Consider the following 27347-nt stretch of genomic DNA (forward strand, 5'->3'; position numbering starts at 1 on the left):
AAGAAGTGAAGAAAATAAAATTAAACTCTTGCCTGAGGTTAGCTGTGTGTGGCAGAGCTGCTCTGATTTATTTGACTAAGATCAGCAAGTGCCAATAAAACACAATGACTCAGGCTTAAATGGACTTCTGGAAGAAACTGGGTAACCAGATATCCTTCTCTTAGCATAAGAGGGCATACAAAGAAAACTAACATTTTGACAGTCTACTTTTTTCTGATTCTTTGCAGTAAGCACCATTGTGATACCTGCCAGCAAGGAACGTCTTACCTATGCAGGTAGTTCTTGCAGTTTTTGCACTCAAACTAAATCAGAAGCATGGCAAGTGTTCATGACAAAAAACCAATATAGCACAGTATAGGAGAACCCCAATTAGCCTATGCATAATGTATGACACAGTAGAGAACCTTTTCGAGTCCAAGGGCCACATTTCCTCTTGGGGAACTCTTCAGGGTCTACATGCCATCGGTGGGTGGCCCAGAAGGAAAAGCAGGTATGGCCAGAGCCAAACATGGGTGAAACAATGGATATGTGGCTCTTACCTTTTTCAGTGGACTATATTCTAGTCACACAAAAGTTAGAGGTTTCTACACCTCACCCACAATTCTCTGTTCAGGCAAGCAAGAACTACATTATCACAGTTCAATGATACATTCCAGCCAAGCATAATGCAAATGCACTAAAGGGGAGGAAGGCATGCAGAGGAAGGCAGGTGAGTAGGGTGGCCTAAGGAGAGCCCTGGGGGCTGGACAGATAAGCCTGGAGGAGCGCATTTGGTCCCCTGAGGTCCATCATCCTTGCTGTATGAGTTTCATTCACCTCACAATTTGGCCCTGTTTAACATGAACAATTGCTCACTGAGTGGTGAAGAAGGATCCCAGCAGAAGGCTGATTGTCTATGGAAGCCCCAGTTGGCCCCATCACAAGTCAGCAAGGCCATAGCTGAACTGGTTAAAATAGCAAGATCCAGTTCAGGGAGAGGGGAACAGAGTAGATGCTATATTTTAGTAGCATAGGGTACTAAAATGCCTCAAGATAGCTTGAGTAGATAAACAGTGCCACTTATTATACATAAGTGGAATTTGCTTGCACTTGTAATCTTTGAAGTAAGTTTCTATGATTGGTTATCCTGAGATAACCATCCCAGATTTGTTTAAGTGACCTATGTGGGCCATTTTACACATTACACACAGAAAGCTGCTTTATAACACATCAGATTATTATTATCTAGCCCAATATTGTCTATTCTGACTGTCAACAGCTCACTAAGACACAAGCAGAGATCTTTCTTGTCACCTGGTACCTGGCCCTTTTAACAGCTGTCAGGGATTGAACCTAGGATCATCTTCTCGCAAAGCATGTGCACTATCACTGAGCCATGTTCGCTCCCCTAGATCAGCCTTTCCCAACCAGTGTGCCTCCAGATGTTGTTGGACCACAACTTCCATCAGCCTCAGCCAGCATTGCCAATGGTCAGGAAAGATGGGAATTATGGTCCAACAACATCTGGAGGCACACTGGTTGGGAAAGGCTGCCCTAGATCCTTAACTCTGTGGTTGAATTTCTGCATGTTTTAAAAAGGGTAAAAAAGCAGCTGTGGGAGCAATTTGGATTGGGAAAATTGCCTGAGCAGAAAGGAGCAACTTCTATTCCAGTGTCATAGACCAGATCCCAACTGCAATACCAAGAGCTACATTTTCTCTTTAAAAAAAACCCCACAAAAAAACAAAACTGGGAATATCCATGATCAGATCTCACACTATCTTGTTGATCTGTATACCCTTGGTATACCTCTAAAAAATGTAACTGTGGGCCTAAGACAAATACAGACACAGTTTAAAAAAACAAATGGCCCTGGAGCTTTAACATTTTCCCCATATGCTAAAGCGGTGTTCTTCAACCCTGGGGCCCCCAGTTGTTGTTGAATTATAGCTCCCATCAGCCCCAACCAGGTTAGCTAATGGCCAAGAGTGATGGGAGGTTTAATCCAACAACATCTGGGGACCCAAGGTTGAAGAACAGTGCTCTACAGCAGATAGAGACAATGTGATGCCCTCCAGATGTTGTGGACTACAATTCTCATCACTCCTAGCCACTATGGCCAATAACCAGGAATGATGAGATTTGAGGTCCACTAGATCTCAAGGGGTCCACATTGGCTACTCTTGCTCTAAAGGAAGTTGTTACCCTACCTCCATAACAAACATTAACAGATATTCAGCAATTTTCTACACTTCCATGTATAACATAAAAACAAGCGAACAGATCAAGCCATGCAAAGAAAAGTCTTTGGGTGGAGTCTGAAATCCCCTCCTTTTCCCCCTCAAGGATAAGATTTGATCTATACTCTAAAATGAAAATGGCCCTCTATGCTAAAAAGTTTTGTATTCTTGGAAAATGTAAATGCCTGTGTAAATTATAAGCCTCAAAGGCAGTAGCTAGAAAGTATCTATACAAAAGCCCTGTTCAGTCATTCTCTCCCATTATGAGATTACCTTTCCAGGGAAGATCAAGGATGAGCCCATTGGCCCCACCATCTCCTGCACATCACCATTTCTACAACTGCCCATCCCACTCCATGTTGGTGACTGAACCTCCACAGAAAGAAGCCTGCCTTACTTGAATAGGTTTCCTGGTTGATTTGGAACCCAGATCTTCCAGGGTTCTAAATCGCGCAGGAAACCTCCTTGAGTATAGCAGGCTCCATGCTGTTCAGTCACTAGCATGTTGGGACCTTTAGAAATGGCCACATACAGGAGGGGATAGGCCCAATAGGTCCAATGGTAATCACACAGCAGGGATAATGACTGAATGCAGAGCGTCAAGGAATGGAGTATTCTCATAGCAGAAACAACTGCTGTAGACCCTTCATACAAGCCACAACTGGAAATGGAAAAATTTGGGGTGAGGTAGGGTGTGGAGGAGAATAAGAGGAAAGAGAACCACAACAGCTCCAGCTGTGTTTTAGAGACAGTGCCCTCAGGCACTTAAATTGTCTTTAACTGTTAAAATATTTAAAAAAGATTCCTCCTTATTTTGCACTTATAGATTTGAAAAACACACGGACCAAGGTTATGTCACAACAGAGGTCTGAAGTCATAAGGAATGGGTTTTCAAAAGTTAAAAAAAAAATTAAACACACTGGTGAAATTTTATTGGTAGGGCCTGGAAGGGGTGGGGAAGAATATGAACTGACAAAGGAGCTCCACTTTATAAATTAAACCCTCTGGGGCACAGTGGCTGCTTCACAAGGTACAGAGATAGCAAGAGAAAGGAATCATAAGTAACAATGAAGAGGAATTGGAAAGACAGGTTCCCTTTCCTTACTGCAGTGTTACCCAACCTGGTGCCCTCCAGATGTTTTGGACTACAACTGTCTGGGTCTGATGGGAGTTGTAGTACAGGCCATCAGTTTGTTGAAAACTGCCTTGCTTTCTCTTACTAACATTGTAAAGGGCTCCAGTTGGACTCTGATGCATCCTTTGTTGCAAATGAGCTAGTGAGAGGTGGTGTAGCAGAGCAGCTAAGTCTTATGAGCTGGGTGAAGCCCTCAGCTGTAATTTCATAACCACAAATTCAATGGGTGGCCTTAGGCAAGCCACAATTTCTCAGCCTCAATTTCCCCCACACACCCCAATCAGCAATACAGGAGATAAAAAATTACCCTGCCTTAGAGTTGCTATAAGGAGATATACATGCAGCATTTTAACCCTTTAAGAAGTGGTATATGAATGCATAGAACTGGCTATTTATATTTAACAACTGGGAATATCACAGTATGGCATGGGCACCTATCTAATGGAGATAACTTAGGAAGCTGCCTTATACCAACTGTGTCAGACCACTGTTCCATCCACTAGCAGCTTTGCAGGATTTCAGGCAGGGGGCCATCCTAGCCCTACCTGGAGATACTGGGAATTAAACCTGGGATATTTTGCATGCAAAGCAAATGGTCTACCACTGAGCTCACAGCTCTTCCCCGGAAGGGTTCTAGCAAGAGTCTGAAAATAGTCAGGATGCTTTTCTGTGCAGACATCTATCTGCTGACAGATGACTGATAAGCGCTGGAGGCTAAGACTCCAGCCAGAGTGCTTGCAAAAGAGGCACAAAAGCTAACAAATATTCTGTGCAGGAAAAATATTCAACATGCTTTAACTCATGTTGAGTGACCTTTTTCTATTTCCATTTTGACAGGCAACAAAGACCTGTCTAGCAACCCTTTGTTGTAGATTACTATTGTTGCTGCTCCTGCTAACGCAGCATCCGTTTTGTAACTGACAACTTTGAAGCTCCTTTTCCCAAGAATTCTCAATGCTATGTTTTTATTAAGTTCATACTGAGTGCAGTAGCCTAATCCTTACCATATCTCAGCACTGCAGCAACTGGCTGCACATTTCTAGTGCAGAAGTGGAGAAGGCAGGAGAGTGCAACATTCTTCCTGTCAAATCTGATGGGGCAGTCAAGGAGAGAAATCTGGAATAATTATGGGCATTTCTGCCTTTTAGCCACTACTTGTAAATGTTGACTCAGACTGCTAGTCCACAGGGGCTCATCAACATAATACAATCTGATCTGCTGAACAACATCGTGTGCTGAATTTTACCCGTGTGCCTGCAATTTAGGTGACAAAACTTGTGAACCCCAAACACCAGGATTCGGGAACTGCTGCTCAAAGTTCAAGAGCAAAACCTCTTTGGACTGTCCTCTTTTATGAACCCTTGAGTGATTGGATTCTTCGTAATGATGAGAGCCCTTTGCCGTCCACGCATACAAAGGCTGATTTGAAACTTGACAAACTTACAAAAAGGAGTACAGAGTCCTATGCAGATGAAAGAGTTCCTTAAAACACATATTCACACACACACCCATAATTGCAAAGGTGTTCCAAATCTATAGGAAATACCACAGAAAATTATCTTGGCTTCATAATGTCCCTCCCACAAGCATTTATCAAAGGAGAAGAGGGTGAATGTATAAATATGTTATGATCAGCCACATGCAACACAATAATCTTGCTCTTTTAGCAGCTGGGGAAGGGGCCTGTGTAGAAAAAGACGTTCTGTGACGTAGCATAAAAATTACAGAAGTATACAGTCAAGACAATGTGATAAGGTATCTATCCACCTTTTGCCTTTTGAATCCCTCCAGCCTATAAAGAACATCAAGAAGCACAAGTGCAAAACTGTCCGGAAACATAAGTTGCTTGTAAGAACCATTTATATGTTACCTTTAGACTATTAACAGTGCAGACCTATAAGTAAATTCCATCAAATTCAGTGGGGTTTACTCTAGGTACGTAGGTATAGGATTGCAGTTTACAACAGATTAAGAATAAAGCAAAACACTCTTTTTTTAAAGCAACAATTATATACAGTAAAGCCAGAGACAAAAAGAAAGAAAAAGCCTAGCAAAATCAAACATACTCTATCTGTCAAAGGTCACAGAACTGGAAGGCTCCCCTTGGGAGAATACCACAAAGTGGAAGACACCACAGAGAAAGCGCCAGTTTTGGTATATGACAATCTTGCCCCCCTCTCTTTAAATTAAAATGTGACTGTTGGACTTTCTGGGCAACTTTCCACTTATTCACTGAATTTGATAGCACTGTGATAATTCTTCCCAAGTGGCTCAACACTTCCATCTGATCCTGTGTACTGCTCAGGATGAAATCAATGGTCACCTCCTTCTAGTAGGCTCTCTATATAAGGCACAGAAATTGATCTAACCAAGAAATGTTCCTCTATAGCAATGTAAACATTTCCCCACTCAACACAAGGTTAGATGAAGTCACCCATTAATGCAACATATTCTCCTTCAGTTGGCTCTGTAATTCCGTTCTCCATCTCCAGATCACCATCAGAGTTTTGATGCAGGTGTTGCCTGTATTAAATTACATTTCATACATACTAGCATTTCCTAGTATAGTAATGCTGTACTAGTGGGGGTGGGGACAGTATGTTCCCTGTACTAAATTTTTGGCCTAATATCTCCACAAACAGTGATATTGTGGAAAAGATTATTAAACTTCCTTCTTTACTGGCATCTATGCCCTCCTTGACATATAGAGCAATACCTCTTCTAATCCACCCTTGCCTTTCTATGGATTTTATGCAGAGATAACCATATTTCACCAATTCCCACTGTTCTACCAGGTTTGTGAATCCCACTGGATATGTGTTCTCTTATGCTCCAAGCCCTCTAGCTCCACCAACTAATTAAAATACACTATCTTGAGCTAGATGCTCCCAATCTCCTGTCAGTTTTCCAGACACCCATTTTGTGAGAGAAGGTGTTTTTTTTCTTGAATGAGATCTGAATTTTATCATGCATTCTCAAACTTTATTAGACCACAAAAATGTGGCTGGGATCAAAACCAATTTTCAATACACAGGGGTCTACTGCAATTAGGTGGGAAATACTGCACTGCCATCCCTCAATGGCATATAGAAAAATATGTACCCTTCTTAGCCAACCATTTCCAAATATTTAATCTTCTCACAGCTGCACTATATTCTCAATATACATATACATATTCCTTATCAGAAGACAAGCTGTTCAGGTAAAAATACTTAACATTGGGTGGCTGTGTTACAAAACACCGCATCAAATTTATACATTACATTAATAGAGAAATCATTTAAAGAGGTCGTATTTCAAGCCATTAATTGAGGAGATTTCAAATTTGACTCTGCATTATTTCTAAATCCTTGCTTTTCTACTTTCCAGCTATAAGTTACTTTGAACTATTTAGGAAGGTTGCATAGTTATCTAGGTCACATCCATAGCATACCTTTAAAGCATATAGCGTCACCTCAAGAATCCTAGGAACTGCAGTTTACCCCTCACAGAGCTACAATTCCCAGCAATCTTAACACACTACAGTTCCCACTATTCTTTGGGGGAAACCAAGTGCTTCAAATGTATGTGATTATTTCAATAGATGCTGACACTGCAGGAAGAAATTAGCATCTGATTCACTGCAGTACCTAGTTCATCTGTCCCTGGGATTTCCCTGAAATGGTGTTACTTTGTACCTGGGGGGACTGAGGGTGGAACAAGAGTATTCACAGAGTCAAGACCAGTCCCCTCTCATTCTGGGTACAAAAACTAACCTCCGACCAGTACCTCAGCTGTAATCCAGTTCAGAGGGGGACCTCATATATGTGTGAATACTAGAAGTAGGAAGCATCCCCCAACTTAGAAGCGAGCAACGCATAAAACATGCAGAGCCCTCTTTAGACCATGCACATGTTCGTTATTTAACACACTGTATTCAAACAACAATATTTAACCACATGCATAACTATCACTTTGTACTAAGTTCCCCACTGGACTGAATTTAGATTTATTATTAAGCATGAAGTTAATGCCATTCAGTATCATAAAACTGAGCAAGCTCATGAAAAAAAGAATTCAGATAGGCCATGATGATTTAGTGGGTACAAATTAGGTAGAGTAGTATTATATCTTGCACTAATGTACCATTCCTTTCCCAATAGGCAATCTCAAAGTTTTATATGAAACATTGGCAACAACAACAAAAAGAAAAGAAAAGCAGGCTCCAAGTCTTGAGGTATAATGAATATCGGCCAAGAGCTGGATGAAAGAGTCGTTTTACGGATAAATAAATACTGCATCTCATTTCATTACAACATAAACTCCTTAATACTATGTAAAACTCCAGACTCCAGAAGAGTTTATATAGGGAGGGGAGGGGATGAAAGGAAGAGCAACACCACTTATCAAATGAGTACTTTCTCTGATTTTCTTTCTAAATCAAAATTCATTCTAAAAACAAAACAAAACAATCTGCCAATCACTTCCCCTACCACAACCCATTCTCACAATATAAAAAGAGTTCAGAGTCTGAAACTCAAGGGTGGTCGGTCCCCTCACCATATAGCGATTAAAAGTGAAATAAGAAAATGGTACTGAAAACAAAAGTGTAAATTGCTCTTCCACTGCTCTTTATTGGATGTCAGGACATATAATTGTGACATGCTGTGGATCCCCTCAGATCAAGGCTAATATACATGCACTGACACTGAATGGCACAGTGGTTTGAGTATTGGACAAGGACCTGTGAGACCAGAGTTCAAATCCCAACTTATCTATGAAACTAACTTGGTGATCTTGGGCCAGTCACTGTCTCTCAGCCTAACCTACCTCACAGGGTTGTTGTGAGAACAAAATAGATAGGAGGAGAAGCATGTACACCACCTTGAGCTTCTTGGAAGAAAGGTGGAAAATAATAATAATAATAATAATAATTTATTTAAAATATATTGCTTGATTGTAAAAAACCCTAAGAGGTTTACAAAAAGCCTTAAAATTATCAATAAAATAATTAAAAACAAGTAATTAAAACATTTTTAAAACAATTAAAACAGCAACAGACTAAAAAGATTAACACACATCAACACCTATGTGTCTGCCACTCTAAAAGAACAATTCCATCCAAGTACAGAATGAATACTATGTGGCACCTGTAACAGTGCCTATTCTGCAGATCGAAGTGCTCAAGTGGGCACATATGGGGTAAGGTGGTCCACCAGTAAAACTGGCTCCAAGCTGTTAAAGGCTTCATATACTAAACACCTTGAACTTGGTCCAGTAACAAATTGGCAACCAGTGCAGATCCTTGAGCAGAGTGTTATATGATAGTCATCATCATCCAATGAGGATGCTACATTAAAAACAAGCTGAATCTTCATCGCTTCCAAGGATTGTTCTGAATATATTTATAGCTATATTATTTATTACCAGCCCTTCTTCACATTGTCACTTCTAGAGGCTTAAGGCAGGATACACAGCTCTCCACAAACTCCCATTTTATCTTCACAAGAATCCTGTGAGGTAGATTAAGCTGAGAGAAAACTGACTAGCCCAAGATCCCTCAGTGAACGGAGATCTGAACTTGAGTCTTCCTGGTTATAGTCCAACACTCTAACCCAAGGGTGGCAACAACTGCCATCATCCCTGACCACTGGTCAAGCTGGCCGGGGCTGATAGGAGTTGGAATCCAACATGACTATGAGGTATGGTTGGCACCAAATTTGTATTCATTTCAGCACCAACTTAAAATGTATTTATTTACCCAGGCTTTAATTTTTTTTAAAACTAGTCAGTCTTATGGTACAGGAAGCTCTACATTAAAATTATAATAATTTTAATGATATTTACGTGCTCTGTTGTTTTGCAGGAAGGTAGGTTATTATAGGAAATCAACAGTGACAGTATTCTATTCCATCACTCAGTAAAAAGTTTGAACATAAGAAGAGCCTGCTGGATCAGGCCAGTGGCCCATCTAGTCTAGCATCCTGCTCTCACAGTGGCCAGCCAGATGCCTGTGGAAGCCCACAAGCAAGATGTGAGTGCAAGAGCACCCTCCCCTCCTGTGGTTTCCAGCACCTGAAATTCAAAAGCATGCTGCCTCTGCCTATGGAGGCAGGACATGGCCATAATGGCCACTAGCCACTGATAGCCTTATCCTCCATGAATTTGTCTAATTCTCTTCTAAAGCCATCAAAGTTGGTGGCCATCATTGCTTCCTGTGGGAGTGAGTTCTATAGTTTAACTGGCCTCCTACTGGGAGGAAGAGCAAGATATAAATCAAATAAATAATAACTCTGTGCTATGTGAGTACTTTTTTTATCTGTCCTTAATCTTCCAACATTCAGCTTCATTGGATGTCCACGAGTTATAGCGTTATGATAGAGGGAGAAAAACTTCTCTATCCACTTTTTCCGTGCTATGCATAATTTTAAATACGTCTATCATGTCCCTTCTTTCTCACTTTTTCTTTAAACTAAAGAGCCCCAAATGCTGCACCCTTTCCTCATAAAGAAAATCTGCTCCCATCTTCCAGTGTTCTGGCCAATCAGCACAGAGGAAATTGACAAGAACTTGGTAGTTGGTATTTTTCTTGAAATTATTTAATTGCATAACATTTATGATTGTTCATATGAGGGAAGGGTAAGGCTAGGCACTGAGAATGCAGGGGCAGATGATAAAAATTCAGAAGAGTAAAAGCACCATAGGGCAAAATACACATACTAAAGATTATTATTAGTATTAGTATTCAATTTATATCCCACCCTTCCTCCCAGCAGGAGCCCAGGGTGGCAAAGATGTTTGGAGACACACACTGTATAGGTGTTTATGTGCTATTACTAAAAGCCTCTGGGGCTTTGGAGCCTCAGAGAAAAAAGGCGAGTAAAGGGTTAAGATGTTGGACTACGACCTGGGAGACCAGGGTTCAAATCCCCACAGAGCAATGAAGCTCACTGGGTGACCTTGGGCCAATCACTGCCTCTCAGCCTCAGAGGGAAGCAATAGTAATCCCCCTCTCAATACCGCTTACCATGAAAACCCTATTCACAGGGTCACCATAAGTCGGGATCGACTTGAAGGCAGTATATTTTTTAAAGGGGAACATGATGGAGGAGTATTAGATTATGCTTGCTGTGGAGGAAATGGATAAGGAGATGTTCAGGAGGCCTGCCTGGCTCAGTCGTCACTTGTTAATCAGCAAAGACTTAGTTGTTTAAAAAAGGATTCTGATGCTGATGCTGCAGGATTATTGGCTGGTCTCCCCCCCCCACTGCTGCTTTTTTTAAAAAAACACCATGTTGTATGCCATTTTATTTTTGTATATTGGTTCACTACCTTTTTTTAAAAAAATGTTTGGCTATTTTTAACCTCTGTGGGGGTTCTTCAGGATCAAAACCAAGGGATATTAAATATAACATAATAAACAGAGCTTACCATTTTAATAACTATACAATTTAGCACTAAAGACCCTAAGTTCTTTAATTCCCCCCCGAAACGTATCCTATTTTTCAGACCTTGCTTGTGGCATGCTCTCCTGCTCACCCTATTAGGCACAAACACAAACACTAGTTAATTTGTAGTTGAATATGTGTTTGAGTGAGACAGAAGCCTGCCCACAGCTGTCACAGGCAGCCCTACAGCAGGAAGCACACAGTAATGCAACAATTCTACCATTAGAAAGAGAACACCCATCTGCTGTTCCCTAGAAAATTCCTGGAGGCTAGATGTGTGTGAAACGCCCTCGTTATGAGCCTTTTGTTTCATACAGAAAGCACTACAAAATCTGGAAGGTAATGAGCCACGAGGGAGACCAAGTAGGAAAATGTCAAATGAAAGTGCAACAAATCACAACCTGTTCTGCTTTCATGGTTTAGGAAAAGGATTAACAATGTGTAAGCAAACTTTTGGTACTCATAAAGATCCTTGCACTATTAGAAACGCCAGACATTTTCTTTTTAGACTAGCAAGTGGTCATCATTAATAGAACTCTATGTTGAAGTGCTGGTCGGTCATGAAAGTTACTCAAAAAACTCAGGGTTGGAATAAACCTCCTAACTCAGAATCTCTCTCATTATTAGAGTGAACAGCCTATTATCTCAGGTCTCAAAACCAGTATCTTGAATTTTGTACAGATACGCCTGCCTTTAGCATCCAGTTTCAGATGCCAACACTATGCGGTAACATTGACAAGAATAAGGAGCAGAGTTTTAACAGGGATGGGTCCAATTCAGTGCTTCCCTTTTCAGAAAAAGTTTTCTTTTTAAAAAAATGTATGTTTAATATCTGCACCATACATTTAAAGCACATTTATACCACTTTTAACAGTCAGGGCTTCCCCCAAAGAGTCTTGGGAACTGTAGTTTACTCCTTGCAGTTACAATTCCCAGCACCTTCAACAAAAGTTCCCAGGATTCTTTATGTGCTTGAAATGAATGCTGTGGATGTGACCAAAGCTTTTAGTCTCTTGTAAAAGTTAGAGGAATCTTGCCCTGCACTGTCTCTACCTTTCTATGTATATTATTTTATTTATTTGTGCTTTTTAAATTATATCCCACCATTCTTTATTTGTTCTATTACCTTTTGGAATTTGCAGACAGCCCCATAACACAATGTTCTCTAGGTGGCTTACAACCCCCTTCGCAATGTAAACATAAAACAAAACATAAAAGCATGAAATCAAAATTAAATAGATAGAACAAAAACAGAACAAAAAATAAAACCACCTAAAATTAAAAACATAGATTTAAAAACTGAGAGGCCCAGATTATGTATATAATCGTGAGTGAACAGAAAGGACTTCACCTGGTGTTGAAAAGACTACAAAGGTGATGCCAGATGAGCCTCCCTGGGAAGTATGTTTTAAATTGATTTTTATTGTACCCCACCCCAAGATAGCTATGATGAAGGGAAGGTTATAAATATTTTAAATAAATAAATAATGGGGGTGCCACTACCAAAAAGGCCTTCTCCCTGGTGATTACCCACAATTTCTCTGTTGGCAAAGACACCTATATCAGGTAGTCTAAAGAGCATCTAAAGCTTCAGGTAGGTCAATATGAGAGAAGACAGCATTTCAGGTAACCTGGTTCCTAGCTGTTTAAGGCTTTATACTGGACCCAACAATGAACTGGGAACCTTTACAGCATAGGTGGAAGCTTTAAAAGCTTCAAGGCAGCTAGCAATGGAAACGATAACAATTACTAAAAACTAAAATAAAAGCAGTAGCAACTTCAATAACACAAAAGAAAGGTAGCAGTAAAACAAAGACACAGCAATGGAATAAATTAACAAAAATCTTGGGAGAAAAAGTGTTTTTATCTAGCATCCTAAAGCTAAACAGAGGAAGTGCTTGCTGAATACCTACAGGAGAGTGTTTCACGAGGAGTCTACCACCACCAAGACCACCCTAGGTTTGGTCACAACCCACCTCACCTCAGAAGGCAGGCAGGCTGGTTTTAACTGCTGGAAGGTACTATAGTATTAAGAAGGGAAGGGTAGAAATTGTTTAAACACAAAATAACATCTTTCAAAACAAGATTTTTAACAGGATACTTTATTTTGTGTTTCTCTGTAAATGTGCCACAATTTAAAATTAACTCTCCATTCAGAATTTGTTTGGTGTATTTAAAAAGAAATATAATACTGCGTTAATGAAGATTCTTGTATCTAATGAGACAACCTATGGAAATAGGACAAACTGGTTATTTTGCCAATTGTATGTTTCCAGGTCGATGGTTCAGCTGATGGCTGACCATCTGAAACCATTAGCTGATGGTTGTATGAGAGTTTGGTCCTAGTAGGAAACATTTCCATAATTGGGATTAATATGTTAGCAACCTTATTAGGAGGCCAAGCACAAAATGATACAACAAATAATGCAGTGCCTTCCAAAACGGATATGCCAAGGTCTGAAATCTTGTGAGCAACTGTTCCCCAGACAAATGGGGTAGAAGCATATTTTATTTTTAAAAAAATCATGTGAGATCAAACTCTATAATAAATAATAATTTTAGCGTCATCTAACAAGAAAGGCTCCACCATTACGGCACCATGCACTAAGGCACAGCTGGAGAGTTATATACAGAATTCAAGAAAGATATTTGGGGAGGAGCCATGGTTCAGTGGCACAGCACATGCTTTGCATGGAAAAGGCTCCTGGTTTGATCATGGTCATCTTCAGGTAAGGCTGGGGAAAGCTCCGGCCTGAAACCCTGGAAAGCCACAGCCTAGGCAATACTGAGCTAGATGGCTCAGTGGCCTGACTCAGTATAAGGTAGCTTCCTATAAGACATTACTGTGTGAAATATCTTTATTTCAAACAAGGTATAAGTTAAATTATAGCCAATTTTTTAATCATCCTTTGATTAAAATTTGGTAATGGCCAAGTATGGGTGAGATATTTACCTCTGAGGCTGGACCAGCACCTAGAAATTATAATTATTACTACAAATATAGTGTATTGTTGCGTGCCTCCCCCACGCAACAGTATATAACCTATAAAACATATGCAGTATATTAAGATATTAAGTGTGTGTGTATATAATATACATAAATATATACTGTAGTATATTTAATATATTATATCATAATTACAAAACTAAGCAGCTATTGTATTACATCTTGTTTTATTATTTATTAAATTTAATCTTTCTTCAGTTATGTTTTTCAATATATTTGGAATTCTTACATTACTCATCTCAGCAGCAAGGCAGCATAAAAACTGTCAGTTATACCGCTGCTTCATATAAATTATAAAAGAGTACCATAATCTCTTAAATAATTTTCCAACCTTCCTTCTCTTTAGTCTTAACTAGTTCTGTTAGTTGAACCATTGTTGCCATATACTTTCATTATCCATTCCTTAATTGAGGGTATTTTAGATGTTTGTCATTGAGCAGCCAGTAAAATTCAAGCAGCACTCAACAATTGTCCTACTCCATTTTTCCTTTTTTCCTCTCTAGACATGGAATACATGAACAAGGGAGTACTAGTAAATAGTTCTGTTGTGAGTGAGCCACAAACAGGTGGATGTAAAAGTAAGAAGAAATTCTGAAGGAATGAAAAATTATATAAGAAAATGAAAATAAGAAGGAAGCAACCATGACCACCATATGGAGCATTAAGATCAAACAGCCTTCCCCAGCCTGACACCCTCCAGATGGTTCAGATTACAGATCCTTTCAGCCCCAGTCAGCATTAATGGTTAATGGTCAGAGCTTAAGCAAATCGAAGTCCAAACCATCTGGAAGGTATTAGGTTGGAGAAGGCTAAAAGAGAATGATAAGAAGGAATCTTTTTTTAAAAAAAAAGTTTTTAAAGATGTTTTGTATTTAAAAGTCTGTTTTTATGATGTTTTAAAGTGTTTTTAGTGCTTTTGTTTGCTATCCTGGGCTCCTGCTGGGAGGAAGGGTAAGGATATAAATCAAATAAATAAATAAGTAAAATAAAGAATCAGCCCTTTCATTCCTGGTTATGATTTGATGTGGGAAATATACAAACATGTTTTTATCCTTCATGATTTCTTGGCTATGATTTGATGTGGGAAGTATACAAACATGTTTTTATCCCTCATGATAATGAACCAGCAAATAAAATATCTGAAAAACATGACCACAGTTTTTACGATAGGCCCAGAACGCACCGTTGGTCTCACTTGAAAAGTGGTTTTCCCAGGTTTCATGCCATCACATAGGTTACAGCACCATCTAGCATCCGAAGGCAAGAATGCACAGGAGTCAAGACCCGGGCTGCTCCTTCCAGCCCCACTCCAGTTCATTTGTGAGGAGGCCGAAGTGAGACATCTGAACAGCAGTCATAAAAGAACAGGCAGACCAGCAAAGAAAAGGGCAACTGCCCAAACAAAGGAGCAGCAAGAGCCAGAACACATACTTAAAGGTCTTGACTCATTACCTCATTATAAACTTATTGAAATTGAAGTAACCTTAACACTAAAAATGTGTACGAAAAAATGAACAGTACAATACACCCAGGCAGCCTCCATCAGGGAGGGCTGTGATGGCATGATACCTGGGAAAACTACCTTTCACGTGAGACTAACGGCCCATTTTCCCCAGTTAGCATGCCATCATGTGGGATGTACCAAAGCAGCCCTAGTAGGGAGAGGCTACCTGCTGCCTAAACATGAGAAACAACCTGTTGCAGAACACACCTCCCAAAACAAGTGTCAGCAGAGGCACAGCAGTCTATCTTATAGTGCCTAATGAATGAGTCTGGAGTAGACCATACTGCTGCCCTGCAAATATCTGCAAGAGGTGCATTTGCTGCAATCGCAGCTGTGGTAGCTGCAGATCTGGTAGAATGCGCCATGATATTGCGAGGCACCAGAAGCTTGAGTGACTCATAGGCCAGGGCAATGCAAGGGTGCAACCAACAAGATAAGGTGGATTTAGCCACTTTCTTCCGCAGAGTTCTCGGGTGAAAAGATACAAATAGGGATTCTGTTAGCGGTATGTCTTGGATACGGCAAAGGTAGATCTTGAGGGCTCTGTGGCTATCTAGAGTGCCAGGCGTTCTCAAGCAGGTGAACAGGAGGATGGAACCACAATGTCCTGGTTACAGTGAAACACAGAGCTTACTTTATTGTTATGCAGTGCCAATGTTACGCAAAATGAAGTAATCTGCCTCCAGGAGGGATGACATCAGTAATGTCTCTGTTGACAGCCTCCCCTTCCTGAAGAGGCGGAAGAGGAACCAGACCTGCCCTGGTGTTGAATGCGCCCATGGAATCGCTGCTTGGATCAAGAGCCTTCGGGGGTTTGAAAGTCATGGCCCCTTCACCCAGTCTGCATTCCTTAAAATGGTTGAAAGGAATGGTATGGGGCAAGCCTTCTAAATGACCTCCGGTCCTCTTTTTTATTCTTGGCTAAGACCGGCTTCCACTTGTCCTTAGGATCCACTAAGGCGGATTTGAGAGCCTCTTCTCCAAATAATATAGTGCCCGTATAGGGTGCCATGGAGAGATTGGTTCTGACCATAGTATCAGCATCCCAATGACAAAGCCAAAGAGTCCTCCGTACTACCACACTTGCCAACATAGCACAAGCTGCAAATTGTGTCATGTCCAGAATGGCATCAGCCACAAAAGCTGCTAACTTGTGCAGCTTCACAATAGCCCTTGTGATCTTGGCAGGATCTGGATTGGGGTCATCCAGGAGGTCATCCAACCACATCATGAAAGCTCTAGTGAATATAGATGCTGCGCAAGAAGCCCTGATAGAAAAGACAGCTATATCATGGCTCTTATGAAGGGCAAAATCCATTCTTCATCCAGACAAATCCTTAAACTGGGAGCCCCCTTCTTTGGGAAGAAGGGACTTGATCACCAAACCTGAAATTGGCTCGTCCACAGCTGTAATCTTCAAACGATTAATAAAATCAGAGGCCACGGAATAATATTTATTAGCCAGGGCTGGAACCTGTCTGACATGCAGAGGTCAAGCCTGTTCCTCCTTTGCCAGCTTACCAAGAGGGTCCAGGAAGAGGGTGTATCACAGACCTAGGAGTTCTCAGAACCTTGGCGCCTTAACTGGTGGAGATTCCAACAGAACAGATTGGAGGCCCAAGGTTTCTAGTGTCCTGTGAAACAAAGGTAAGAAACTGGCTGAATCCAAGGACGGTGAGAGGTATCCTCCTCTGCCTCTGATTCTCCACTCCAGTCATCCCCTTCCTCATCCAGTGGAATAGAAGGGTCCATTACATCTGTCACATCACCCATAGCTCTGCCTCTGGCAACATCAAAGGGATTCGGTGACACGAGTCGACCTTCATCTGAATGGCCATGAGGAGTAGTGGACCTCATGTGAAGTTGCGTATGAGAGAGGACTCGAAAACTTGCACCTCGGGCCTACGGCTGCACTGACAGCTGAGCTTGCGACAAGGAGCCCAGCAACACATCTTTCAGATGAGTAACAAATTCAGCAGTCAACTGCAACTCAAGCAAAAAATGGAAATGCACTCAGCTGCCCTCAGAGATTACTGTAAAAATCAACGTATTCCAAGGGGGCTTCGGATTCAAAAAGAACCAGGAGTTTTTCTCCAAAATGAGCCTTTTGTTGATAAATGGCATGCTGTTTTAAATAAATGCTCGTTAGATTTAATGATTTTAATTATAGAAACATCTAAAGAAGAGGTAGCCACCTTAGAAGCAGAGCATGACTCATTGCTTAATCAATTAAAAAAAGATACAGATGAAAGAAAATTTCAGAATAATATAGATCAGATAAATGTGGATCTTGAGAAAAAATATAAAGAACTTAAGGAGATTAAACTAAACAAGTTTCAGAGAGATTTAAAAGACTATGAAACAGGGAGAGTTTATAATTGGAAAAAAGGAGCAGATATACACCCACTAAGGAAGTCAGTCTCATTCCGAGAATACACAGATAGTGAGGGAGATAAAACTCTAGACACAACATCAGCTGAATCAGCTGATAGTCCACAACCAAGTACATCATCCTTCAAAAGACCCTTTCCTTTTATAAAACAGAGGGAAAACACATATGGAAAAAGACAGAGGTATGTGGAGAAAAGGGAAAACTTCAAAAAGAAAAAACAACAGAAAACCCGGTGGTAATAAATCTCTCTCGCCACCTACTGTCTAATGCAGAAACTACGCTTTTAGCTAAAGGACTCTCCTTTGTTCCTACCCCAATACCCCAATAACGATTTCAAAACTATGTCTGAACTTCAGAAATTGTTCAGAAATATAAGATTGGCAGATTTTTTTAAAAATGATGACACTATTTTACCTTATAAAGAACAGACCTTTAAACCTAAATCTATATTCAATCCTGATACAAACAACTGTCGCATCCATACCTTTGTGGAATTGGTTACAAGAGAAGTAGAAAATATTGATAAACAGAAAATAAAGATTTGGCATAATCTCACTGCATCAGAAGGAAAGACCTTAGATGATCTAAAAAAGTATACTGATATAATCTTCAAACCTGCAGATAAAGGAGGAGCTATAGTGGTTTGGGATAAAAAAGATTATTTATCAGAGGCATATCGACAATTGTCATCACAAGTTCATTACTCAAAATGTAAATCAGATCCCACTAAAGAAATCAAACAGTTGATTATCCAGGTATTAGAAGAAGCCCTAATAGAAGGATACATTACTAAAAAAACTTATGACTTCTTATTGGAATCACAGGAAAGAACACCCATTTTTTACTTACTTCCAAAAATCCATAAAGGAATCTTTCCAGTCCCTGGCAGACCCATTATTTCAGGCTGTGGATCTATTTTAGAACCACTATCTGAATATGTTGATTATTTTTTAAAACCATTTATACCAACAATAGGATCATATATTAAGGATTCAGGAGACTTTCTTTCCCATTTAAACAATATCAATGATTTGGAACATCATTCTTTTTTTGGTTACTATGGATGTCATAGCACTTTATACCAACATCCCTCAAAATGAGGCACTGCACATTATTGAAACCACCCTGAATAATAGAGAAGATCCCTTTCAGCCACCAACAAATTTTATTTGTAACCTAGCAGAAATAGCTTTGACAAAAAAAATTTTCAGTTTCCAATCAAATTTATATTGGCAGATATCTGGGACAGCCATGGGATGCAAATTTGCCCCGGAATTAGCTAACCTTTATATGGAACAGTTTGAAAATATGTATATCCTAACATCTAAAAATTTATTTTGCAAATATATTCCGGCTTATAAAAGATACTTGGACGATATTTTTTTTATCTGGAAAGGTGATGAAGCAGATTTAAAAAAGTTTCATTTGTATATTAATTCCCAACATCCATCTATAAAATTTGAAATTAATTACAGTGAATCCTATATAAATTTCTTGGATATCTCACTTAAAAAAGAGAATAACATACTTATAACTTCTGTTTTCACAAAACCTACGGATGCCAATTCATACCTCTTATATGACAGTTTTCATCCTAAATTTATCAAGAGTAACTTACCTTATTCCCTCATGATCAGAATTCGAAGGAACTGTACTAATTTAAAGGATTTTGATGATCAGGCCAATTCTCTCATACAGCAACTACAAAAGAGGGGTTATCCTAAAAAGCTACTGAAAAAGGCCAAATATAGAGCAAAAATCCGGGACAGAAAAGAGTTATTACCAACCAAAATCAACTATAGACATAATAAAGAAAATATAGAGAAAAAGGATAACAGATTACTTATACCATTAACCTATGATGGCTTTAATGGGAAGATACAGAACATCATCTTAAAACATTGGTACCTCTTGGATAACATACCTAAATGTAAGAAAAAACCCAGATTTGTTTTCAAACGTGCACCAAATTTAAAGGATATTCTGGTTCATTCCAATACTCAGATGATACCTAAGATCACTACCTCCTCTCTTGTATCCAATCCACCAGTAGGCAATTTTCCTTGTGGCCACTGTAGTGTATGTAATAATAACAACAAGAATACACATTTTTCTAATATGCTTAAAAATAGAACATTCTATGTTAAAGAATTCTTTAACTGCAATACTCAAGGAGTTATTTATGGTATCACATGTCCATGTAACCTTTTCTATGTTGGTATGACCACTAGGAAAATCAGGATTAGGATATGTGAACATAAAAGCTGTATCAGAAATATAAGACGCAGTGCCCCTTTAGTCAATCATTTCATTGACCAGGGCCATACTGAATCAGAATTAAAATTTTGGATAATAGAAAAAGGTAAAGGAAGAGGCAAAATTCTGAATAATTTTTTGTTAAAGAGGGAGTTATTTTGGATCCACACCTTAAAAACCTTAAGTCCCCATGGTCTTAATGAAGAAATTAGTTGGCTACCCATTTTATAAAAATTTTATATATATTTTTTATGTTAAGGAGCAATGTATTCCTCTGACTTGGTTGCTAAGTAGCAATGTATTTGTTGAGTGCAACATATCCAGCACTTTTCTTGGTTCTTTTCAATTAGTTTAGTTTGTAGTATCACTCAGTGTTATATGCCTTTAAGAATACATAACACAGATGTTTTGAAGTTCACTAATTTACAAAAGCCTCACAGCTTTTGGGCCCTAATTTTGTATTAAAAGAGCATTGGCTCAGTTAACTTTTTCATGAAGACTAGTATCAAACTACAGTGTTTAAAGAAGTGAATGCCATGTGAGTTTTTTGTTAAAAAATATTTTTCTTCTTATGTATCTTTATTGTTTGATAATTCTGTATTCTTGCATCTGTTTATTCTTGATATGTGTATATATTTTACAGATTTCTTTGGATATCATTATATTCAATTTTTGTTGAAGTCATATTAGCAATTCCTTTGGTTATCGCATTATATTCAATTTCTGTTGAAAGTCATATCAGTAGTATGTATATTTTATATTATATTTCCACCTTTCAAAAAAACATTTCATATTTTTATAAAGAAGACATAAAATATATTGTATTATGTATTTGTTTAATTTCAGGCCATTGAAAAAGACAACTGCCGAAACGCGTCTGGCTGGACTTTTTTAACAAAAAATATATTTCTCTTTTCTCTATAAAAAAAGTGGTGATGTGACAGCTGCAGGGCCAGCTGACTGAGCTCTAGCCTCGGGAATAACAGCAGAAGGCAAAACGAGCAACTGGCGAACCAGCAGTATAGAGGCAGGAAGCTGATGGCAGTAGAAGGCTGAACTGGAAACCCATTAAACTCCTCATCTGATGATACAGCTGGAAAGTGAAAGAGGCCTGTCAATTTCTGTTGACCTGTAACAGATGCCTCCTCTGACACCATGGTGTCTTTAGTGGAGGACACTTCCAATATGCTTGGAAAGGACACATGCCTTGCAGCCAGACAAGCACGGTGCTTAGATTTGGTGCTTAGATATGGCAACCGCCTTAGAATGTTGCTTAGAAGGCTTGCACTTTGGTGTCTTAGACCTCATCTCTTGAGATGTTGTGGCGGATATGCCAATCCACTCCGCATCCGAGTGTTGTTCTATAGAATCTACAGTTGGCGTCTGACCTGCCATGGTATACATGCACACAGTAGAGGGGTGCAGTACCAGGAGTCCAACACACGCACTAGAAGAGGGGTGTGGTGATCTGACCACTTAGACACACCTAGCCACACACTTAGGCGCATGCATACAGTAGAAGGGTGTGGTGAATTGACACTTAGACACACGCAGGTAGAGGGGTGTGGTGAATAGGCACTTGGCCCTTAAACACAGTGATATCACACTTCAACACACGCACATGACAGAGGGGTGTGGTGACTTCCCACACAGATATCCGCACACGGAGAGGAGTGTGGTAATTTCACACTTAGACCCTGTAGAGGGATGCGGTAAATTAGGGGCTCAGGCCCACACACACGGTATAGGGGTGCAGTATAGTCCCGACTGTACATAGTAAATATGCTTTTAAAAAATTTATAGATTAGATAGATTGAGCCACAGCTGCGAGCCCCATGAAGGGGGGAACCAGGAGGGAGGCGGGAAGGTGGAAAGGACTGGGATTTCTGCTAGGGCTTAGTAAGACCCAAGGGGAAAGAAAACAGCCCCCCAGTGCAAAACACTCTCACACTCCTCACACCACTTATTCCCCTCCACACACAGACAAAATCACTACATGAAGGTAAGAACTGACTCGGACGAAGGCAAGAATGAACTGGAGTGAGGCTGGAAGGGGCACTCTGGGTCTTGACTTCTGTACATTCTTGCCTTTGGACGCTAGATGGCATTATAACCCACATGATGGCATGCTACCTGGGAAAAAAGCAGGATCTAGATGGGGCTGCCAATAATATAAAGGCAAGATTTTTGTGTACCACACGTTCCGCTGTTCCTGCCCCTCTACATCTTGAATAATAGTAAGTTCTCAGTGAACCCCATCATTTGATTTCCTCACAGTACAGAGTGCTGCATATTTGTGCTATCAGAATATAGCTGGTAGCTGAAATTTATGCAAGATGTGCAAAATTAGTTCTGACTCCACAACTGGCATTTTCTCATACAGAATTACAGGGATTTGTATCACAAAACTATTCCAGTAGCCAAATTCTGGTGGCTTTTCAACTTAAAATGAAGCACTGATCTAAAAAACTGAAGGTAACATGTACTTTTTTCAATGGTAACTGGAACCACAGTAAGATTATCTATGGGTCTATGTCTATGATCAGGTTGTTGCTAATATCTGAGTTTTAGGTTTTTTTATTTCTAAAGTCTGTCTCACCCTCTGCTATTTCTGTTCAACATAAACAGCTATTGCACCAGTTCCACTTACACTTTTATTCCATTTGATACACTTGTTGCCGCCATAATCATTTATCGATTGAATCATATGGTATGAAATAGGAGGGAACATTAAAACTTACTGTTTTGAGCCAGGGCTTGAAGCAGACAGTCCAAGCACCCCTCCAAGCTATCAGCTGTGCTGTCAACAGCTGTTATCTTCAGCTTCTTCAAAGCGTCGCTTAGATTATCTGCTTTGATAACATGAAGGAGAAAGCAAAATCAGTGTTGTGGTCTGTCAATTGTAGCTTATGGGTTAAGTGCAAATCAACATAGATAAGGTGATGCCAAGAACAGCTCTGAGAAAAGGCACTATTTTATCTCTCTCATTCTCTGATGCCAAGAGAACAAGAACTCTCTTTTGCTGTGAAAACAAACAAGAGGGGCAGCCCCATAGAAGTCATTTGCTGCAGATCACACAGGACTTCTATCACCACTACTCCCAAGTCACATAAAAAGTAAAAGGTTGCTCGAAGAAAAATTCTAAACATAGTATTAGGGCAATACTTTCATTAGGCCAACCAACATGTCACAAAATTGTGTCAAAGCTTTTGAATTGTCCAGAACTCTCCCTCAGCCTAGATCAAGAGTAGCCAATGTGGCATCCTCTAGATGTTGTTGGATTCCAACTTCCACCATCCTTGACCACTGGAACCATTCAGAGGGTAGCAATGAGAATAGAAACATCTTCACCTGGCTCTGAAATGTGCCAGGTGAGCTTTTCTGCAGAGAACATTCCATAATTGGGGGGTTACCACAGAAAATACCAATTTTCTTACAGGCTTTCAACAGCACTAATGGACTGGGGTTTGGCAACGTTTCTGATGTTCAGTCTTCTGTTGGATGTATGTGGATATTTTTATTGTTAGGTGATGACTGACTGACTGACAGACTGACATCCTGCCCTTCCTCCCAGTAGGAGACCAGGGTGGCATTTTTTTGGATGAGCACTTTTAGTATATCTGTATTGTTGTAATGGGTTTTCTATTGTATTGTATTTTATTATGTTGTAAGTTGCTTCGGGCCTTCTTTTGGTTGTGTGAAGCAATATATGCATTTAATAAACTGAAGTAACTAAACATTGCTCATGCTGGCTGGAGCTAATAGGAGTTTGTCTTAGCATTTTTATAGTGCCCAATTAACTATGTCCTCTGGGTTACTGACAACTAATTAAACAAATTCATTAATCTACCAAGAAATTACAGCCATAGCATATAACCAGGGTGGATAGATTGCAAAAATGTAAGGAAATTGGTAACATTTTACTTCTGAGATTACTGGATTATTGGCAAGACATTGCTCATAGCTTCTCTCTTGGGTTCTTTACTAGGCTTTTCAATGTAGAGAAGAATGTCCATTACATTGGCTAGTGGCCATTGGGACTGGTGGGGCAGAAAGTAGGAGGCCAACAGTAGGTGGATCCAGAGCCAATGACAGACACAGCCAACTAATTTAGTTTTGTCCCCATTCTCCTCCTTACTGTGTTCTATAACAGCAACATTGAGACTAAAGAGGGGGAAGCTGACGAACAGTGCTGCCCCCTGGACTGTAAGTAAGAAAGAAAGCAGGCAGGTGGGGTCTGGCTGAGGGCAGACCAAGGCTGGTCAGTCAGTATCCCATTTGCCCTAATGGACCAGCCTCCACTGGTGCATTAGCATAGCCTTGAGAAGCAGGATTGCCTTCAGAAGGCCTTGAATCATGTCTGGTAACGGTATATGGCACTAAAGTTATGGCCATTTTATTGCTACAGCAGGTTGCTTCACACCTGCAATATCCTGCAGAAACAGTGAGGCAGAACTCCTGCATGCTGAACAAGAGAAAGAGGGCACAGGGACCAATATCTAGAGACCCTACCAAAACTTGTTGGTAATCACACTGCAATATCATCTGGCTAGATGATAGACAAAGCAAGCTTGGGTGGAAGGACAAGAAAAAGTTGACTGATGGTGAAGCCATGGAGTCTGCATCTGGTCAATGTTCCTTCTTCCCAGCAGCCTTTGATGCAACCACAATCCTGCACAGCACCCAACTGAGCCTCATTTGAATGTGCTACTTCCTCCCACATTCCACCTTGCAACTATTACTAGACTTCATGGCTTCGCCATCAGGCAGCTTTCCTCCCCTTTGTTCCTCTTTGCTTTGTTTCCTATTATTATTATTATTTATTTATTCTGTATCCCATCCTTTCTCCCGGTAGGAGCCTGATGAAGAGTTCTGGAAAACTGAAAAACTTGCACCCTAATTTTATGATACTTTGGTGGGCCTAATAAAGGTATCGCCATAATAGGGATTCTGGATTTTAAAATTTTATTTATTACATTATTACTGCTACCACTACCACCACCACCAGCTCTTTCTCCAGCAGGTCCCAGGGCAGGTTACATCCATTCAAAATTCTATATTAAAAACAGAACAAATTGCAGTCACAGGGTATCATGCCTTTCATCCAAAGTCTTCAAGGAGGCAATACATGGCTCTCGGGCTCTCGGGCTCTCACACACGCACGGTTTTATCCTCACAACTAACTTGTGAGGTAGTTCAGACTGTCAGCAGTAGCGGTTGGAGAGACAGGGCTCCTCACCTGCTTCCTTAACAACGGGGGTCACTGCTGGCTCCAGAGAGGGGGAGGACCAAGGCACAGGGAGCTGGGTGCAGTGCAGACACAGATGTGGAGCCAATCTGATGCTCCTGCCACCACCACCGCCCCAACCAGATGAGCAATGCCACCCACCAACTGCTACTGACTGAAAGACAGAAACCAGCCCACAGTCATCCAATCAGTTTCATGTCTGAGTGCGGATTTAAACCTGCCCAGTACTTGATATGTAAGCCACTATACAACATTGGCTCTCTCAAATAATGCTTCCTTTGCTGTTTTCCAGCACTACAACCAGAATGTAGAGTGAGCGCTTGCCTTCAGCTGCTGCTTTTATTGCATGAGATTAGCATGTATGAGTAACTGCATCACTGGATACCTGACAAACTACAGCCTCTGGCATCACTGGAAACAAAGGGCACATTCTCCTTTGCTACATTTATTAGATTTTTAAGGTTTATTTTGATTGTGCTTTCTTTTTAAATATTCTTTCTGGTGTTTCATCCTTAATTGTACTATATGAGTGCCGAGCATTACCGAGATTACCCCTTCTATGTCCACACTGAGCTTAATCAATTAAGAACCATTTATTTTACTTCTTCCAACCTCCCCCCCCCCGGAATAATAGATACCCTTCTGCTCCTGCATTTCAGTATAAACCTCCCACCCCATCCCTTTTCATACAGAGGAAGAGGTGAACAACCATTGCCTTTCCGTTAGCTCTGACCACAACCTCGTACAAGTGTAGTATTTTGGTTTAAGAAGCAATGGAAGTGCAAGGGAAAGAGGTGGTCCCGTTGCTAAGAAATAATGAAATCTCTATACAGTATTTATAGTAAACTACATGAGCAATCGAACCAGATGATATGGAGGGCAGAACTATATTTCTAGGGAAGCCAATGAAATTGTGTATGATATCAGAAGTGCATTCTATCACTCTCTGCAACGACAACGGATTCTGGGGAACATTTCTCAGTGCATGTGGAGTAGCCATTTAGACACAGCAAAATATATTGGGCCAGTCTCACCAAAATGCAACGCAAAAATAATAATAATAATAATAAATAAATAAATAAAGTTACTGTGCTAGAAAAGGGCTCTCCCCTCCCCCTCTGATACATTAAAGAATTAGTATATGGGTCTTGAGTACATAAGAGGAACTTAGTCAAGCTTCTTGGATATGTCTACTGTATCTCTCTCCTAATGCAAGTATGCTACTTCTCATTTTGTGCCTGAGAATGGACACGTGGCTCAAGTTGTTTCACTAAACACCATGAAACAGCAACCACTCAGAGCAAAGATACTAACCAGGCCTTACCCACTGCAGATGGAACTATTTTAGTCTAATTAAAACATGGATTCATATCCTGGTTAATAAAAAGAAATTAAAACTTCAGTTGTAATAGGAAACTATGGTTTAATAAACTATGACACAGCTGAGAAGTCAGGCATGGAAGGGGAGAAGGGATGGGCGCATGGTTCATTTACAGGCAAGTAAACCATGGTTTATTAAACTAAGATAGCCACATCTGTTTGGGATCGATGTATGAGACAAATATTATCATGGTGAAGGGTTTTTGGGTTTTTTTTAAGAGTCACTATAAATGATATTTCCTGTTTCTGGCTTTTTTCCTATACCCAGAGCTACGGTTTCCTATGCACAAAGCTCAGTCCTAAGTGATCATTACATAATCAATTACATTATTACATAATCAATCACCAAACTGTATAGTTGCTGTGTTTTGAATACAGAGCAAGTAAGCTACATTACTCTTTCCATTTTGTTTATCCATTAGAGAATGAAGAAGCTTTCAGAAATGAAAAATAAAGTGACCAAGAAGTTTCAATGATGAAACAAACATAACGCCCCCTGGTCATGCTATAAAAATGAGTTTTCTATGGCTACACATTTATGTTCCCATAAAGCATGAGTGGAACTAGCACACTAGCACCTCAAATATTCTGTTTATTCAAGAGGCATAAGAAGTGTTAACAGCTGCAGCTTAATATTTCTTCTTCCCTTTGCCAGATGACTAACCTCACATCTGAATGGTTTAAGCATTTTTTTAAAAAACAAGGAATAATTCAGATTTCATGCCCACTAAGACTGTAAAGGATCCTTTTTTGGAATAAAGTCTTATTGGAACTGAACT

The 27347-nt window shown here is 40.0% G+C and overlaps 1 protein-coding gene across 3 annotated transcripts in view; it reads right to left on the bottom strand.

Moving 5' to 3' along the window:
- Nucleotides 1–27347, bottom strand: part of RAP1GDS1 (Rap1 GTPase-GDP dissociation stimulator 1) — a 150801-nt gene that overhangs the window by 80563 nt on the left and 42891 nt on the right. For 2 of the 3 annotated variants that reach the window (XM_061582905.1, XM_061582902.1), the window contains exon 2: nucleotides 22682–22792. In XM_061582905.1, the coding sequence (XP_061438889.1) occupies nucleotides 22682–22792 (111 nt within the window). The remainder of the gene's footprint in view (nucleotides 1–22681; nucleotides 22793–27347) is intronic. The other variant, XM_061582903.1, reaches the window with a different exon arrangement.

This window comes from Rhineura floridana, chromosome 9, assembly GCF_030035675.1.
Source record: "Rhineura floridana isolate rRhiFlo1 chromosome 9, rRhiFlo1.hap2, whole genome shotgun sequence".
Taxonomy (NCBI): Eukaryota; Metazoa; Chordata; class Lepidosauria; order Squamata; family Rhineuridae; genus Rhineura; species Rhineura floridana.